The 16,496-nt window shown below is 45.9% G+C and overlaps 1 protein-coding gene across 1 annotated transcript; it reads right to left on the bottom strand.

Annotated features, from left to right (window-relative positions):
* Window positions 1–11,948: 11,948 nt before the first annotated feature.
* On the bottom strand, window positions 11,949–14,512 carry LOC133895643 (transcription factor bHLH130-like). Its single transcript, XM_062336105.1, has 6 exons — window positions 13,653–14,512; window positions 13,185–13,492; window positions 12,924–13,070; window positions 12,762–12,827; window positions 12,553–12,621; window positions 11,949–12,341 (listed from the first exon to the last, which is right to left on the bottom strand). Exons 1-6 carry the CDS (start codon window positions 14,113–14,115, stop codon window positions 12,276–12,278), a joined length of 1,119 nt encoding a protein of 372 aa, XP_062192089.1. The 5' UTR covers window positions 14,116–14,512; the 3' UTR covers window positions 11,949–12,275.
* Window positions 14,513–16,496: the final 1,984 nt, after the last annotated feature.

Below are 16,496 nucleotides of genomic sequence, written 5' to 3'. Positions count from 1 at the left end.
ATGATGTGGCTTTAGTGGAGAATCTAGGATACAATTTACTTTCTGTATCTCAGTTGTTGGATGAGGACTTGGAAGTGCGCTTCAAGTGTGATACTTCTCGAGTTCTTAATTCCTCAAGCGCTTTAATTTGTCGGATTTCTTAAGTAGGGAGAGTATTTGGAGCCCATTTTTTGAGTCTTTTGGGTCTTCTTAATGTTTGATTGCTGAACCTTTGTCTGAACTTTGGATATGACATAGGAGGCTAGTGCATATGATTTTTGACTTGTTCGCTCGTTTTAGTGCCCTGGGCTTAATCTGAGGATTGCCCAAGCTCAAGTTTGAGAAAAATCTTGTTTATGCTCCTTGTCAACATGGCAAGATGGTTACTGTCTCTCACCCACTAGTTCATCTGGTGATGACTGAACAATCAGGAGAACTTCTCCATATGAACACTGTTGGTCCTTCCCGAGTTTGTTCGACAGGGTGAGAAGTGGTATGTACTTATCATTGTTGATGACTACTCTCGTTACTCTTGGATGTTCTTTTTATGAGCAAGGATAAAGTGTTCTCACACTTTCAGAACTTAGCTTTGAAATTGTTTAAGGAACTCCCTAATGCATTGAAAGCAATTCGCAGCGATAATGACATCGAGTTCAAGAACTATCTCTTTGATGCTTTCTGTCTTGAACATGGTATTGAGCATCAATTTTCTACCTCACATGTTCCTCAGCAGAATGACATGGTTAAAAGAAAGAATAAAACATTGGTGGAGATGGTTAGGACGATGCTCGATGAGCATATGACTTCTAGGAAGTTTGGGGCATAGGCTATTAGTATAGCTTGCTCTATCTCCAATCGGATTTTCTTGCGCTCAATTTTAAATGTGATTTCTTATAAGTTGCGCTTTGGAAGGCAACCAAATGTTTCTCACTTGAGAGTTTTTGGATGCCGTTACTTCATCCTAAAGGGTGGCAATCTTGATAAGTTTTAGTCATGTTCTTTCGATGAGATTTTCTTGGGTTATTTACTTCATTGTCATTTTTACAGGGTTTATAATCTTTACACTAACATCATCATGGAATCCTGTGATGTGACTTTTTGACGAATCAACCCCTTGTGCTAGCCCTGCTCTTGAGTGTGCAGGTGATCAAGAAATGAGCGAAAGCATCTTTGTAGATGGTGACCTTCCAGCTCTTGGTGATGACGAGGATGATACACTGCTTCCTATCGCAAATGCACCCGAGTTGGTTCCTACTTCTTCTACACCAGCAGAGGATCCTGCAGTCTTTACTTTCACTTTAGCTGCTTTCGAGCCTATACCAACAATGTTTGAGGGGGAGATCATCTCATAGCCCGAGGCTCCTCAATATATTCAGCGGAGACACCCCCTTAGAATAAGATTGGCAACCTTGGTTAGAGGGTAACGAGGTTTAAATCCGTTCAACATGCTGATTTCACTGATTCTGTATTTGTTGCATTTTTGAGCCTCATGATATTGGACACACTCTTTCTGATTGGGTCAATGCAATACATGAAGAATTAGAAAACTTTGAGAGAAACCAAGTTGGGTCCTTGTAGAGCCACCCCAAATGTTCATACCATAGGCACCAAATGGGTTTTAAAAAACAAGCAGGTGTAGAATGGGTCTGTAGTGAGAAACAAAGCTAGACTTTTGGCACAGGATTTCACTCAAATAGAGGGGATAGACTTTGGAGAGACCTTTCCACCTATATCTAGATTAGAAACTATTAGGATTCACCTTGCATTTTTGGCATCCAAGGGTTTCAAGTTATATCAAATGGATGTCAAAAGTACTTTTCTAAATGGTTTCATAGTAGAAGAATTCTATATCAAGCAATCACTAGGTTTCGAGCACCTTAAATATTCTCATAGATTATACAAGCTTCAGAATGCTTTGTATAGGCTTAAGCAAGCACCTAGGTATTGGTATGATAGTCTTAAGTCCTGCTTGCTAGAGCATGGTATGTGATGAAGTCAGTGGATAAAAATTTGTTTACCTTTAAGTATGATAATAATTTTCTACTTATTCAGATATACGTGGACAGTATCATCTTTAGTGGCTCTTCTCATGCTCTTGTGACTAAGTTTGCAGAAACTATAAGCAGAGAATTTCATATGTCTATGATGGACGAGCTCAACTTCTTTCTTGGATTTCAAATCAAGCAATGCAAGCAAGGTACATTCATTGATGGAGAACAACAAGAGCTACAGAAAGGATCTAGTCTACACTGTTGATGGAGAAGTCACGAAGCCAAGAGTACATAGCATCAGCTTCTTCTAGAGGTATTAGACTAATCATACAAGATCGGTGAGAAATCAAGTTGAAATGTGCATTGATTTATTTGTGATGAGTGATTGACAATGTTGATTGAGTGGATTTGATGATTTTGAGATTTCATAAGCATGTCTATGTATTGCAATTATGATCATGACTAACCAAAATTACAGAGAAAATAGAGTTGGCGATTTTTGTATTTGAGCCAGGAAAATTGCACTCACCAGAGGATCTGGCTCTCGTGAAATTGAATTCACTGGATGGTCCAACGTTCAGAAGAGTTTCACACTGGTGCATTTCTTTCATAGAGGTTGCAAAACGTATCTAGGTAAATTCTATGTGTTGGATGCTTCAGCGATAGGGTAAAATGGACACCAGACTAATTTTTCCAGAGAAGATGCAAAGTGTGTCTGGTGAAGATGTACACGCCAAATGATCCAACATTTGAAGTGTGCTCACTGGATGCTTCGCTGGAGTAAATTTTCAGAGAGGGTGCAAGATTGCCACTGGTGAGATTGTACTCACTGGATGGTTAGGTGATGGGTTTTGTGCACACCGGAGGCTTCATCGGAGTATTTTCTAGGAGGTTTTCAGCAGAGGAAATATTGCATAAACCGGATAGTCCGATGTTCAGAAACTAGAACACGTCAGAACATCCGGCGTTCATGTTTTTTCGTGGGATATGTTGTGCAACAGCGATTTTATTTCTGACTAACTTGTGATTGAGTTAAATGATATTGGAGATGCATGTTTGTTTGTCTTATCTTGTGTAGGTTATGGATGCAACTTAGCAGTCGATGGCGGAATGATCAGGACCAGCAGGGTGCTTGGTGTCGGACGTCGAGGAGGCCGAGCAAAGTCAAGGGTGATCCTAGTTGTGCACGTGGAAGTCAAGCAAAGCGTGTGAAGGTGGATGGAGACAGCGTGTTGACAATGTCAAGCGAAAGGGGTGCCGGTGCAAGTGACAAAGCAGCAGGAAGGATTGTGAGCGGGAGAGACTTGTCGATGGTCAAGATCGTAAGACAGAGTATACTTGTCGACATCAGGATGGTTGCTTAATACGTAAGCAAGTGGCCATGAGTCACGCTTTGATAAGTGTGCTAGGAGGTTTTATAGTTTGGTCTCAAAACCGTAAAAGGACGGAGTGCATGTGGTATCATCGTGAAACTTGCATTGAGGCGAAGTTAAGTCATGAAGAAGTCACATCCGTTAGATGGACGAAGCGAAAAAATAGATCAAAATGTTCCAGTGTAGGTAAGAGATCATTAGAAGAAAGGAGTATTTTAGGAACAAGAAAGCTTAAGAGTTAAGCTACCTTCTTTGCATATAAATAAAGGGGTAAGGATGTGTTGGTGGTTTGCGTCAGCCATTAGAATTTGAGTGCTAGGTTTTTAGAGCAGCGAGAGATGATAGCTTAGCCTATGTATTAGATAAGTGTTTTTTGTGAGTATTTTTTTTAATCTGTCGAAAATAAGGTTGGTCTTTGCAAACAACGAAGTTTATGTTTCCTTTTATGTCTATGTTCATCTCCTTCTAGTTTTACTCTATTTACTCTCTTACTTTGCTTGCGAGTTTTTCGGTTTTCATTATGATTTTCGTTTTAGTTGTTGAGCTAAAATTCTTCCATCTTGCGAAGTTATTCTTCTTGTTGCTAAATTCATAAAACTCACATACAAAGTTGATCTTGTATTCCCTTGCCTCTAGATCATCAACTTGAAAAGGGTCTTCACCCGGTGCTTTCTTCTTTGGTTCTAAGGTTTCTTTCTTTGAAGTTGTTATCTTTCTGTGACGATTAACTCTTGAAATGAGTTTTAATGGAACTTAGAGTTCACTTACATCCACGAGTGTCATGCTTGTCTTGTGATTTTGATGTGTTTCTTTTCAATTTTTACTTTCACTTGCTGTTTTAAGGTGCGTTTGGTGAGAAACTAGAAAAAACTATCTATTTAAAAAAAAATAGTAAGACGTCTATTCACTACTCTTAGTTCCTATTCTCGGTCCTGCAATGCGAGATTTAACTTGTGTCTTCTTTAAGCGGTATTGTTCTGGTGCTTCGGCATGTCGGATCCTCCACAGGTGGACTAATACTAAAAACTTGGATGCCGCTGCCACGTCGATGATTTGGTGTATGAAGCACAAGGAGAGTCATCTTTGGCGCCATCAGCAAGGAGTTGCTCATCGAAGTATTCTCTTATATCGTACAGAACATTGCTTGACATCAGCGGTAGCGCAGAGCCGCTTGGGTCGAGGCTCTTGCGGTACTTGTCAACTCAACTACCAGGAATAATCATTCATGAAAAAGCACTGAAAAAAGTTGGCACCTGGTCTGAGTTCAGACAGAACAGACATGGAAGAACTACGTACTCACCATCTGTTTCAAAGCTGCCATGTCTTTCTTCAGTTTGGACGCGATCATGTTTTTCCTTCCGAACACAGCAGCAGCAGCAAGCTACTCTACGCTTGCATCCTCGTCGAATGTACTGCCGGCGAGCTTGCGTGGATGCAATCTACAACAGATAGTTGGAAGCATGTTGAGGGGGGACACGAAGCAGTTGAGGTGGAGCATATATTTCACCCAGGATTCAAAAGCAAATATGGCATTTCGCGTTAACAGCTACTATCCAAAAGTCAATGTGGCATTCAGATGGTGACTTTTTTTTTTTGAACGGAACGGGCATTTCATTAGATCTAACAATCAAACTCTGGACGCGGAGCCTCAGATGAGACGAGTTCCACTCTAACTTGGCACTACGCGGTTTGCGAAAGAAAAAGACCACGAACTTTTTCTCCTGATATGATCGATGCCCATGTTGCCTCCACAGTGGACGAAAGAAACGACTCATTGCCGACTCCACCTCGATCGACATTCGATAGCCACCACTTCTCACCCTGCTGGCCATCATCTACTGTGCCCACGAGAACGCTTCGGATCAGGCGATCATCTCGATCGCCACATGTGGTCTGGTCTCTGGTGTGGCCACATCGTCTCTCCCGCTGTTCCCTCTCAGGACAGTACATGCGTGCGTGCGTGCGTGCGTGCATGATGCGCTCCATCGATCTCTCTACCCGCCCAAACCCCAAGTGCTGTGCATTATTGTCCCGGGGTGACATACTGACATGCAAAGACCAGGCGCATTTCGCGTTCGACGGCGAGCTAGGCCGCAGGGTTTTCCCCAGGCGACAATTTATTCACGGGACCGGCGGGCAGGAGCTTGCCACCTATCTCCTCGTGGTATCTGCACGTTGGACACGCAGAAAGCTGCAGCGGCGCGCACTGTGTGTTCATGCCGCCGCGCCTTCCCCTTTGGGCAGGGAACGAGAGGTGCAGGGGAGGTGCCGATCGATCGACCCGCCATGTTGCTGTTGTACGTTGCTCGATCGGACTTGATCGTTCGAGCCTTTGGTTGCTTGAGATCCAACACACGAGTTTTGCATTGATAATCCCGGGTATTTATAAATGATGAGGACTGCTATGCGTACGACGTATTCTCCCGACTGGGTTACGACCAAATGCTGCGGCAGGTTGTGGTCCCACAAGTACAGTGCCCATGCACTATGTGGTCGTACACGAGTCGGATGCATGAGTCGTATGTGAACTAGTAGTCCTATGGGATCCAGCCGAAATCGCAGGAGCATGGAGCGCGTCGCTGTGGAACGTGAGCGCGCGACGCGGTCAGCACGAGCTCGTCGTGTGCGCCGTGGCGAGTTGGGGCGCGACACGTACGGTCTTGGCCAACTGAATGTGCGGTCATGCCCAACAGAAGCCAAGCACGATCGTTAATACCCGCCGCAGTTGAAGTGACGCCGGCGTCGACGCAAGAGTCTGGACCTAAACTCCGACAACGTCGATATTGGCAATCAGTCCGTTGGTCAAGATGTTTGCGAACTGTTCATCCGTCGGCACATGTAGGACGTGAAGAGCACTGATGGCCACCTTCTCCCGTAAGAAGTGAATGTCCAGTTCGATGTGTCTGGTGCGTTTGTGATGCACTGGATTGAAGGACATGTGCATCGCGGAGATATTATCACTATAGATGAGGGTCGCCTTGGCTATGCTACAGTGAAGCTCGTCGAGGAGTTGCTTAAGCCAGCAGCACTCCCCCACCACGTTTGCGATGGCACTGTATTCTGTCTCGGCGCTTGAACCTGAGATGGCGGGTTTGCGTTTAGATGACCAAGACACCAAGGAAGAGCCGAGCAACACGCAGTATCTCGACGTGAAGCGCCTCGTGTCTAGGCATCCGGTCCAGTCTGCGTCAGAGTAGGCCACGATGTCGATCGAAGGTGAGCCGTGCAGATGAAGCCGGCCCGTGTGAGCCGTGCAGAGTATGCCTCTAACAAGGGCCAAATTAACAGTGCAAGTTGCTGCCGGTAGGTAGTGGGGCTAGCCAGGGTGAATGCATCTGGCATCCAATGTTGCTGACGGTCCAAAATGTTTCCAATGCATCCGATGTCCAGCCGCCGGCGTTGACATTGTCGGATGAGCAGGTACTGATATTTAAGGGGTTGACAAATTTGATGAGTTGACTTGACTCTAAGTGCCTAGGCTCGTTCATATAAGCTTTGACTGTACACATTATGGTAGGCTTTGCAAGTCGGCGACCTAAAATTTATGGTTCCTGATCCAATGAAACAGGCCACCGGTTGATGTTGTACGTGTGCCGTCTGAATGCATTTGCACCGGAGTTAGGATGCGAACAATGAACGGCACTTCCTGTACGTACGTACGCAGAGGACGGTATTGGGAAAGAACGTGTGGAGAAGGGCTAAAGAAGTGATGGGGGGGGGGGGGGGGTTAGCACCTGCACCTCACTTCAACTTCCTTTCACCGTCACAAGTACCTGTGTCTCTCTACCCTGTCTTCCACCACCTCCGTCTCTTTCTCTCTCTTGAAAAGCAAATAGGCAATGTTTCCAACCGTCTTCGACATGATAGAAAAGGTGAAAAATTCAGTTCGCTCAAACCTTACTCCATATCGCCGATGATTTTTCTTGTGTTTGAACTAAGAGGGCGTTGCTGCTGTTGCACTTTTTTCTTCTATCAAAACTAGGAGTCGTGGCGGCTTTGATCATCCATGAGACTTTTTCGCAGAATGATGATTGAGCCCTCTATCTTTTAACGTAGAATATGGCAGTAGCCAGCAGTTCCGGACCCAGAAGACATTCAGTGCATATGCCTCCGCTCAAATTTTTGTTTTGACTGGATTTAAGTAGTAGAATGAGCTCTTTTTTTCCCGTAAAGTTGCAAATAACCGGTTAGGTATCCCAAGGAATTCCTTTCGCGGACGAGAATTCTTTTACAAAAGGATTTTCGTTCATTTCAGCGGTCCAACGACTTTCCTTTACGGTTCCTATCACAAAAGAATTTCTAAAATTCGTTTCCTTCGAACAGGATTATCTCTCCTTTACTTTCATAAATTTCTTCAAATAGAAACTGTTAGAGATAAAAAAAAATAAAGAGAATAAAAATATAAAGAGAAATCAGAAAGGAACAAAATAAAGGGAGTATAGTTAAACGATGAGGACTGCTATGCGTACGACGTATTCTCCCGACTGGGTTACGACCAAATGCTGCGGCAGGTTGTGGTCCCACAAGTACAGTGCCCATGCACTATGTGGTCGTACACGGGTCGGATGCATGCGTCGTATGTGAACTAGTCCTATGGGATCCAGCCGAAAGAGCAGGAGCATGCAGCGCGTCGCTGTGGAACGTGAGCGCGCGACGCGGTCAGCATGAGCTCGTCGTGTGCGCCGTGGCGAGTTGGGGCGCGACACGTACGGTCTTGGCCGACTAAATGTGCGGTGGTCATGCCCAACAGAATCGAAGCACGATCGTTAATACCCGCCGCAGTTGAAGTGACGCCGGCGTCGACGCAGAGTTTGGACCTAAACTCCGACAACGTCGATATTGGCAATCAGTCCGTTGGTCAAGATGTTTGCGAACTGTTCATCCGTCGGCACATGTAGGACGTGAAGAGCACCGATGGCCACCTTCTCCCGTAAGAAGTGGATGTCCAGTTCGATGTGTTTGATGCGTTTGTGATGCACTGGATTGAAGGACATGTACATCACGGAGATATTATCACTATAGATGAGGGTCGCCTTGGCTATGCTACAGTGAAGCTCGTCGAAGAGTTGCTTAAACCAGCAGCACTCCCCCACGGCCCCACCACGTTTGCGATGGCACTGTATTCTGTCTCGGCGCTTGAACCTGAGATGGCGGGTTTGCGTTTAGATGACCCAAGACACCAAAAAGAGCCGAGCAACAAGCAGTATGCCAGTATCTCGACGTGAAACGCCTTGTGTCTAGGCATCCGGTCCAGTCTGCGTCAGAGTACGCCACGATATCGATCGAAGGTGAGCCGTGCAGATGAAGCCGGCCCGTGTGAACATAGCGAAGTAGGCCTCTAACAAGGGCCAAATTTAACAGTGCAAGTTGCTGCCGGTAGGTAGTTGGGCTAGCCAGGGCGAATGCATCTGGCATCCGATGTTGCTGACGGTCCAAAATACTTCCAATGCATCCGATGTCCAGCCGCCGGCGTTGACATTGTTGGATGAGCAGGTACTGATATTTAAGGGGTTGACAAATTTGATGAGTTGACTTGACTCTAAGCGCCTAGGCTCGTTCAAATAAGCTTTGACTGTACAGATTATGGTAGGCTTTGCAAGTCGGCGACCTAAGATTTATAGTTCCTGATCCAATGAAACTGGCCACCGCTTGATGTTGTACGTGTGCCGTCTAAATGCATTTGCACCGGAGTTTAGGATGCGAACAATGAACGGCACTTCCTGTACGTACGTACGCAGAGGACGGTATTGGGAAAGAACGTGTGGAGAAGGGCTAAAGAAGTGATGGGGGGTTAGCACCTGCACCTCACTTCAACTTCCTTTCACCGTCACAACAAGTACATGTGTCTCTCTACCCTGTTTTCCACCACCTCCGTCTCTTTCTCTCTCTTGAAAAGCAAATAGGCAATGTTTCCAACCGTCTTCGACATGATAGAAAAGGTGAAAATTTCAGTTCGCTCAAACCTTTACTCCATATCGCCGATGATTTTTCTTGTGTTTAAACTAAGAGGGCGTTGCTGCTGTTGCACTTTTTTCTTCTATCAAAACTAGGAGTCGTGGCGGCTTTGATCATCCATGAGACTTTTGCGCAGAATGATGATTGAGCCCTCTATCTTTTAACGTAGAAGATGGCAGTAGCAAACAGTTCCGGACCCAGACGATATTCAGTGCATATGCCTCCGCTCAAAATTTTGTTTTGAGTGGATTTAAGTCGTAGAATGAGCTCTTTTTTTCCCGTAAAGTTGCAAATAACCGGTTAGGGCATCATAAGGGATTCTTTTCGCGAATAAAAATCTCTTCGTAAAGAAATTTTCGTTACCTTCAACGTTTCAATGACTTTTTTTTTCATGATTTCTGTCACGAAAGGATTTTCAAAGTCATTCTTTTTAGACAGGATTATCTCTTCTTACTATTCACGAATCCCTTCGACGAGAAGTTGTTAGAGATGAGACAAAAATAAAGAAAATAAGAATATGAAGAAAATCAGAAAACGAAATAAAGAGAATATGGTTGGGGATGGCTTTACTGGTATACCGTCACTCAATTTTTAGGTTAGATCTGTCCTGATAGCAAATAGAGGTGTAGCTCTACATAGCAAGATTTACTTATAAAACTTAAAATGAATCTAGAGAAAATAATATGTAAGAAAACAAAGTAAAAAATAAATTACTATATATCACACTATAAATTAAGTCTTAGATCAAAATATATAAGACCAAGTTAATTTAGATTATTTTCCGCGTAACACACCCGTAACGTGATCCGTGACAACGAAACTTTCTCGCCGCGACAGCGCCGTCAAAACGGCAGCCCACCACGGACCCACCAAAAGGCTACGCTACAACGGCGGTGAATACGGCAGCGACGCGTCCCTCTCGCCGCCGTCCGTCCTCGCCCTCCCTCGCACGGAACGGGCACCCGGCTTTCCTCACGGGCGAGGCCGCACGGCCGTGGACCACCACACGCACACACAGGCGAACACGCCTTCCGCTGGATCCGTTTCGTATGATGAGAAGTATCGGTCCAGGGACTCGCGTCTGCGTTACGAAAGTATCCAAGGTAGATCTCATCCTTCTTCCCAACCAAACCTACTCAGGTATATGGATCTATAAGTTAAAAAAAAAGGTGTATGGATCTATCAGCTAAAAAAAAAGGAAAGGTGTATGGATAAACTGTAGCACGTAGATGTGCATACATACGTGAAATTGAATTGCTCAAAGATGGTGCACTGTTTAAAATTATGTTGTATATAATAGGTGAAATTAAATTGCTGATAACTGAGATTTAATTGTTTTTCCTAGTGCTAATGCACTTAGGTCACTTGGGTGGGGTATTGTAGTTTCGCGTATGATTTAGCGAGTTTAGCTATGCTATTAGTGCGAGTTATCTTCCTAGTTTTGTTTTAAAAAAAATCCCCCTTGATATTTTTTAAAAAATCTTATCTTTGCAAATTTCGTGTGAAAACCAAGCACCTTTTCTCTGCTCTCCCTATCTCCATGAAACAAAGATTTCTGAGACGGATGCGGTCGTTTTCACGAAATGACACCCATCCCTATCTTCTTCCCCACACTCTTCCGTCAACCTTTTCCTCCCTTAACGCCAGAAAAGGGTGAAAAGAAGAGTATGAACAAACAGAGAAAAGCACAGCCCCAATTACTCGGAGCTTGGAGGGTTCCGACAGGCCACGGCGCCCACAGGATTCGAGATGAGAACGAGACAGCCCTCACTTCACCACACCTGTGCTCTGGAGTAGATAAAGGGGCAATGCATATGTGATTTCACTGAACCTTGTTCTGGTCCCGTGAACGAGACAGCCCTCGCTTCACCACACCTGTGCTCTGGAGTTCACAAAAAATAAATTGGCCTAGGCCATGCATCTGTGATTTCACTGAACCTTGTTCTGGTCCCGTGAACTCGCCTCTGCGTCGACGGAGGAAAAGAAATGCACAAAATCGCACTGCCATTCTCGTTCAACTCATGACGGGTGTGTTTGTTACTCGGATCTTTCCGACCCAGGAGAATCTAAAAAGAAACCTGTTTAATTAACTGTATTTATTGTTGTAATTTGATCTGATAGATGTAAATATATAATTTTATCCTAGCCCGAATATAAAGCTCAACTCCACAGCATGACCTAGCGGATACATATTCTGCATCCGCTTCTGTAGATAGATTTATTTATTAGTATCATAAAATTATTTTTATATGAGTAACCAATCATAATTTTAACTATTGTATTCGCTCATACGGTTTCAGATTTAATCAACAAATAAAAACTCAGATCAGTTTATCCAGATAGGTATAATTAACTAAATAATCTTCTTTTAAACAAATATAAATTCGCCCAGTCTGTTTCCTCTGCATGTTTATAAGATATAACGCTACGGAACCTTGTTAATAAAACAAACACACCCCAAGTCTAGTAGTAGTAGAAGCAAAGAAAAAGTCGCTTTGATTTTGTTCAGTTGTTCACCACTTCGTGATAACCTGGATCATATACTCCTGCAACAACTTCCGACGTGCAAGGAACAAAGCCAACGAATAAGTATTTATTGGTGATGAGCACGTTGGTGTGAGCGATGGTGTTAAATGGTGATGAACAGGTTGGTGCTACAGCTACCAGTAGAGGTAGCAGTACAGTAAACTTTCTACTATGAAAATGCAATGGACATGAGCATGCAGGTGGTATATATCGCAGAAGTTACAGCAAAAAAAAATTAAAAAAAAATACAAGTGTTTCTCCCATGTCTCTCCCCTTTCTCCCTCTCTTTTCCTATCACTTGAATACTTGATGATGCCACTGCTCCATTGCTCATACAGAAAGCCTTTCATCTGGATCTACTCGACCCCAATGAAATGAGAGCTACAATTACATCTCTATCCCAAATGAACTTGTTTCAGGGGTCACCAGGTCTTGTACAGCGTCCAGAGCTTCAGCTAGAATACTGCTGATGCTTGCTCGCGGAGCAGGTGCAATTAGCGCGGCTCTCGTTTAACACCTTCAATGAACAGATTGCAGCAGCGAGTAACTGTCAGCACTCGGTTTTTGGATCGTGTAATTCAGATAAGACTATAAAAAGGTAGTAATAGGTACCCTTCGCACTCAGCCATAGGGCAAGTCAGCTTCTTGACTTAGACCTTGCTGCTCAGGGCAAGTTGACCCTCTTAACTAAGCTACCGACAAGTGTTCATTCGATAAGAAATTCGTACCTTAACCTGCTTCTGGAGATCCTTGATGTAGTCGACAGCCAAATCTAGCATATCAGAAGTGTTGGTTTGCTGCAGGAAATGGAAGTGCAGGTTGTACACAAGTCAATTCTGGAGTGGTCCTCGCATGGCGAATTTGCCAACCATACACTGTTCTATTGCCTATTAGGGGAGATGCGAGTGGTGCAGGCTACAGAATGTGCCGTGCGTACCTTGTCCATGTTTGGGACGAGCTCTTGCAGCTTCCTGATTCGCTCACTGATCTTTGTCCTCCTCACCTGCGCGAAAAGGATCAGCACATCAACCAATTGCTGAGCAGTGATTCAAAAATTAAGAAATTCTGTGCGAGAACAGCGTCAGTTCAGTTCACTCACCCGCTCGGCGATGCTGCGCGGGTGCGTGGCGCACCCCCGCTTGGCGCGGATCTTGCAGGGCACGGCGTCCTGGAACTGGAGGAACTTCTCGATGTCGGCCATCTCCGACGACGTATTGGGTAGGCTGAACTGGTGCGTCAGGCCGTTCTGCACCGATCACACCCCGCAAATCCTCGTCAATTCACCGCACGGATCATATGCTACGAGGAAATGGAAGCGCTAAGACAGTGGATGGAATGGACCACACCGCCGGAGACGCACCTGGCCAGGCTCCGACGAGTCCCGAGGGCGTTTCACCCCGGACAAGTTCTCCGACATTAGCGACGACGAGTCCTCCCACCCGGAGCCCATCGGGTACCCGGGGATGTAACCCCTGCCGCCACCGGCAGCCTCAGAGCTGCTCCCTCCGAGCTCCTCGCTGCCCATCTCCGAGATCTGCGACATCAGCGAGCCCTGCCGCGACGAGAAGCTGAGCTGCCCCTTCAGCCTGGCGGGGGAGTCGGCCGCGGCGGCGCTGCTGCCGTTCCTGAAGCCCACGCCCATGCCGGCCCTCAGCATACCCCCGTATCCTGAATTGAGCAGCAGCGTACGCTCAGTCCCGGAAATAGAAATATGTTTCCAAGAAGAATTCGCCAAGAACAGAAGTGCAATAATTGCCGCGCAGCAATCTAACAGGGAGAGGCAACTGCATGTGGTACCAAAAGAAGGCCAGATTAAGGAAGGACCAACCGTTGTCCATGTTCAAATGATTGAGGAATCCTGCGGGGGAGCTGCTCTGCCGGATCAGGCTGCTGGCGCCGGCAGCGGTGGCGGCCTCCATGCCGGAGCTGACGGTGCGGTAGAGCCCGGACCCGACGGCGGCCATCTGTTGCTGCTGGTGGGAGTGGAACATCATCTGCTGCTGCTGTTGGGAGGCCATGGCGGCTTCATTAGGGAAGTGGGCCGCGGCGGGGGCCGGCGGCGCTGGGGCCGGCGCCGGGGGTTTGTCCCTGATCTGGTGGTCAGCCAAGAACCTGGAGAAGACGTCGGCACCGGCGTCGGGGCTGGTGGCGTTGGGACCTGTCGGGAGGAAGTCCTCGCAGACCTCGCCCAGCAGCGTGCTGGGCGCCGATCTGTACCTCAGCAGCCCGGACGAGATCATCGGCGGCTGCACCGGCAGGTTCAGATCCTTAGACACCGGCGAGCCATTCATCACCTCAACCCCCCTCTCTCCTCCCTCTCCCAAGCGCCAATTCTCCCCGGACACCACCACAGAATCAAGAATCCAAACTCCACAACCACTGCCTCCTCCCCATGACCTTACCAACACAGCCCCCAGCAAATCCCGCGAACCCCGAGAAAGAAAAGATCAGTGGCTTTCCAGCCGACGAACACAACACCGAATTGCTTCTCTGCTCAATCCCCTCCCCCTCCCCAAGCTACACCTACTCTCCCTACCCACACAACTTCTTTACGGCGAAGGAGGAAGAGAAGAAAGGAGAGCCAGCAGCAGCAAAACCAACTAACCAGTGGTGGCTTCGGCGGCCTCTGCTTTTGCGGCACTGGTTTAATACACGGAATGGGGGGGGGGGGGTGGGGGGACGATCTGCGACTGCGCCTGTGCGTGTGCAGGGAGCAAATTTTATATGTGGGAGTGAGAGCTCCCGGATGGTTTAGAGACAGCCGAGCTCCGTAGAGGCGGTGGAAATGACGAGAATGCCCTTTCTGGGGCATGGTCCACGAACTGATGGGTCGTTGCGCAGGTGCTTTTGCGTCGAGTGACCGCCCGGGGCGACTTTACCGGATTGCCCCCTCGGTTGACAATGCGGCAGAAAAATGTCTCCGGTGCGTTGGGCTCGCCTGTGTTATGTTGTTCCCATGCCAATTGAGTTTGCATGAGTTTGGTTGGAAAGAGAAAATGATTAGAAAATCAGGTAAGTTGGCTGATATAATTTTGGAAGATGTAAATAAGAGAAAAAATGTTTTCTTTTTTTATAGCCTTTACGTGTTTTTTTTTCTTTTTTAGTAATACTTACGAGCTAATGCTACCTATCTGAGTTATATGGACATCCAACCAGGTCGGGCGGCTACGTTGTAAACTAAATAACTTTTCTACTCTTCTCTTAATATGAAATAGCAAAACTTCTTCCTAATTTTGCAAAAAATAAGAAGAAAATGATTGGTCCAATAAAAATTACTATCATGCATGCGCACGTGTAACACATTGTGTATGGTGTGTTTGTGTAGATCACTAGAACTTGAGGGGAAAAAATGGACCATTTTGATTGGTGAAAAGCAAGGTTCACTCACGACCACCTGTCCTCAACATTCACACCCACGAATGGACCATGGTGCTATGTTTTACAGTAACAGGGATCTAATACAGTTTACTGCCATACATTTTTTTTTACCATATGTTTATATGCATTTATGAAGGGAAAATGCACTTGTTTTTCTTTCGCGATGAAAAAAAGAGTCCTTGTTGGTTCTGAAAAACAATTTCACAAAGAAGTGGCACAAAATAGCAAAACGGCCAAAAAATCAACGAAAGAAAAGGCCACTTTTCCTTAAAAGAAAAGGAAACAGTTCACCAAGAAGGCTTTTAGCAGAATGGAGAGACTAAGAAATAACTTTATAACAGTAATAGGCATCGAGTATGGCTTTAAGCAAACTTAATTATGTAGGCCCCATGCCCATGCCCTTGGTCACCTGAGTATGTTCGTTGTGCTGCGGAGCAGAGGACCAGTTGTGACCATTTTAAGCCATGGCAGTACAGACTATTTTCGGCCGCAAGCGAAGGTTTTGACATTTCCCAAAAAGTTCGACTGCGAGTGTGGGGGCAGGGATGTGATTCCCCTGACCCGCCAAGCTTTGCAGTTGCAGGGCTGAAATTGGTACGCGCATCTCATTCTCTCACATCTCTCTCCTTCTATCATTCTGTGTGTGTTTGTTTTCCCTAATTTTGATTTGACGTTTCTCCAATCTCCGTTCCCATGGGCAAAGATATGGATATTGGCCGTATGCTAGAAATGAAAAGTCTCATATTAATTTCTCTGGTGTAGAGAGGAGAACCCGTTCCACAAACCCCAACCCTAACCCCGCACTCTTTTTCAAATCTGAAATCTTAGATCTCTATTTTTCCTTTAGCTCTGAGCTCTCTACAAGGCCATTAAAAATCCTCAACAAGAGGCAAGCCCTGCTCAGATTGAAACAAGAGGTGGCTTGGCAGCGACGAAATGTAAGAGTGCGGAGATCGTCATATTGAAACAAAAGATGCAATTTGTCACTGCCAAGCCACCTCGCCACGCATCCTACAAGGACATGCTTTTGCAACACTGGTTCAATATGCGGATGGGGTGGAGGGTGATATGCGACTGTGCGTGTGCGGGGAGCAAATTTTATATGTGTGGGAGTGATAGTTCTCGAAAGGTTTACATATAGCTCCACGGAGGAGGGCGGAAGTGGCGAGAATGCCCTCGTCGGGGTTGGAGCATGGTCCATGGACTGATGGGTCACCGTGTCGGTGCAAACCTATTTGTTGTTTGCTAAAAATGAAAAATCTCACACTAATTTCTCTGGTGCAGAGAGGACCGG

The sequence above is a fragment of the Phragmites australis genome, chromosome 16, assembly GCF_958298935.1.
Source record: "Phragmites australis chromosome 16, lpPhrAust1.1, whole genome shotgun sequence".
NCBI lineage: Eukaryota > Viridiplantae > Streptophyta > Magnoliopsida > Poales > Poaceae > Phragmites > Phragmites australis.
The sequence above is the reverse complement of the archived record's forward strand: the minus strand, read 5'-3'. Positions and strand labels throughout refer to the sequence as shown.

Excerpts from the sequence above, each read along its gene's own strand:
- LOC133895643 (XM_062336105.1), bottom strand. The coding sequence starts at position 14,115 with ATGAATGGCTCGCCGGTGTCTAAGGATCTGAACCTGCCGGTGCAGCCG. Across the intron at positions 13,493-13,652 it reads TCATTTGAACATGGACAACG|GATACGGGGGTATGCTGAGG; the intron begins GTTGGTCCTTCC and ends TGCTCAATTCAG. Across the intron at positions 12,622-12,761 it reads TCGTCCCAAACATGGACAAG|CAAACCAACACTTCTGATAT; the intron begins GTACGCACGGCA and ends CATTTCCTGCAG.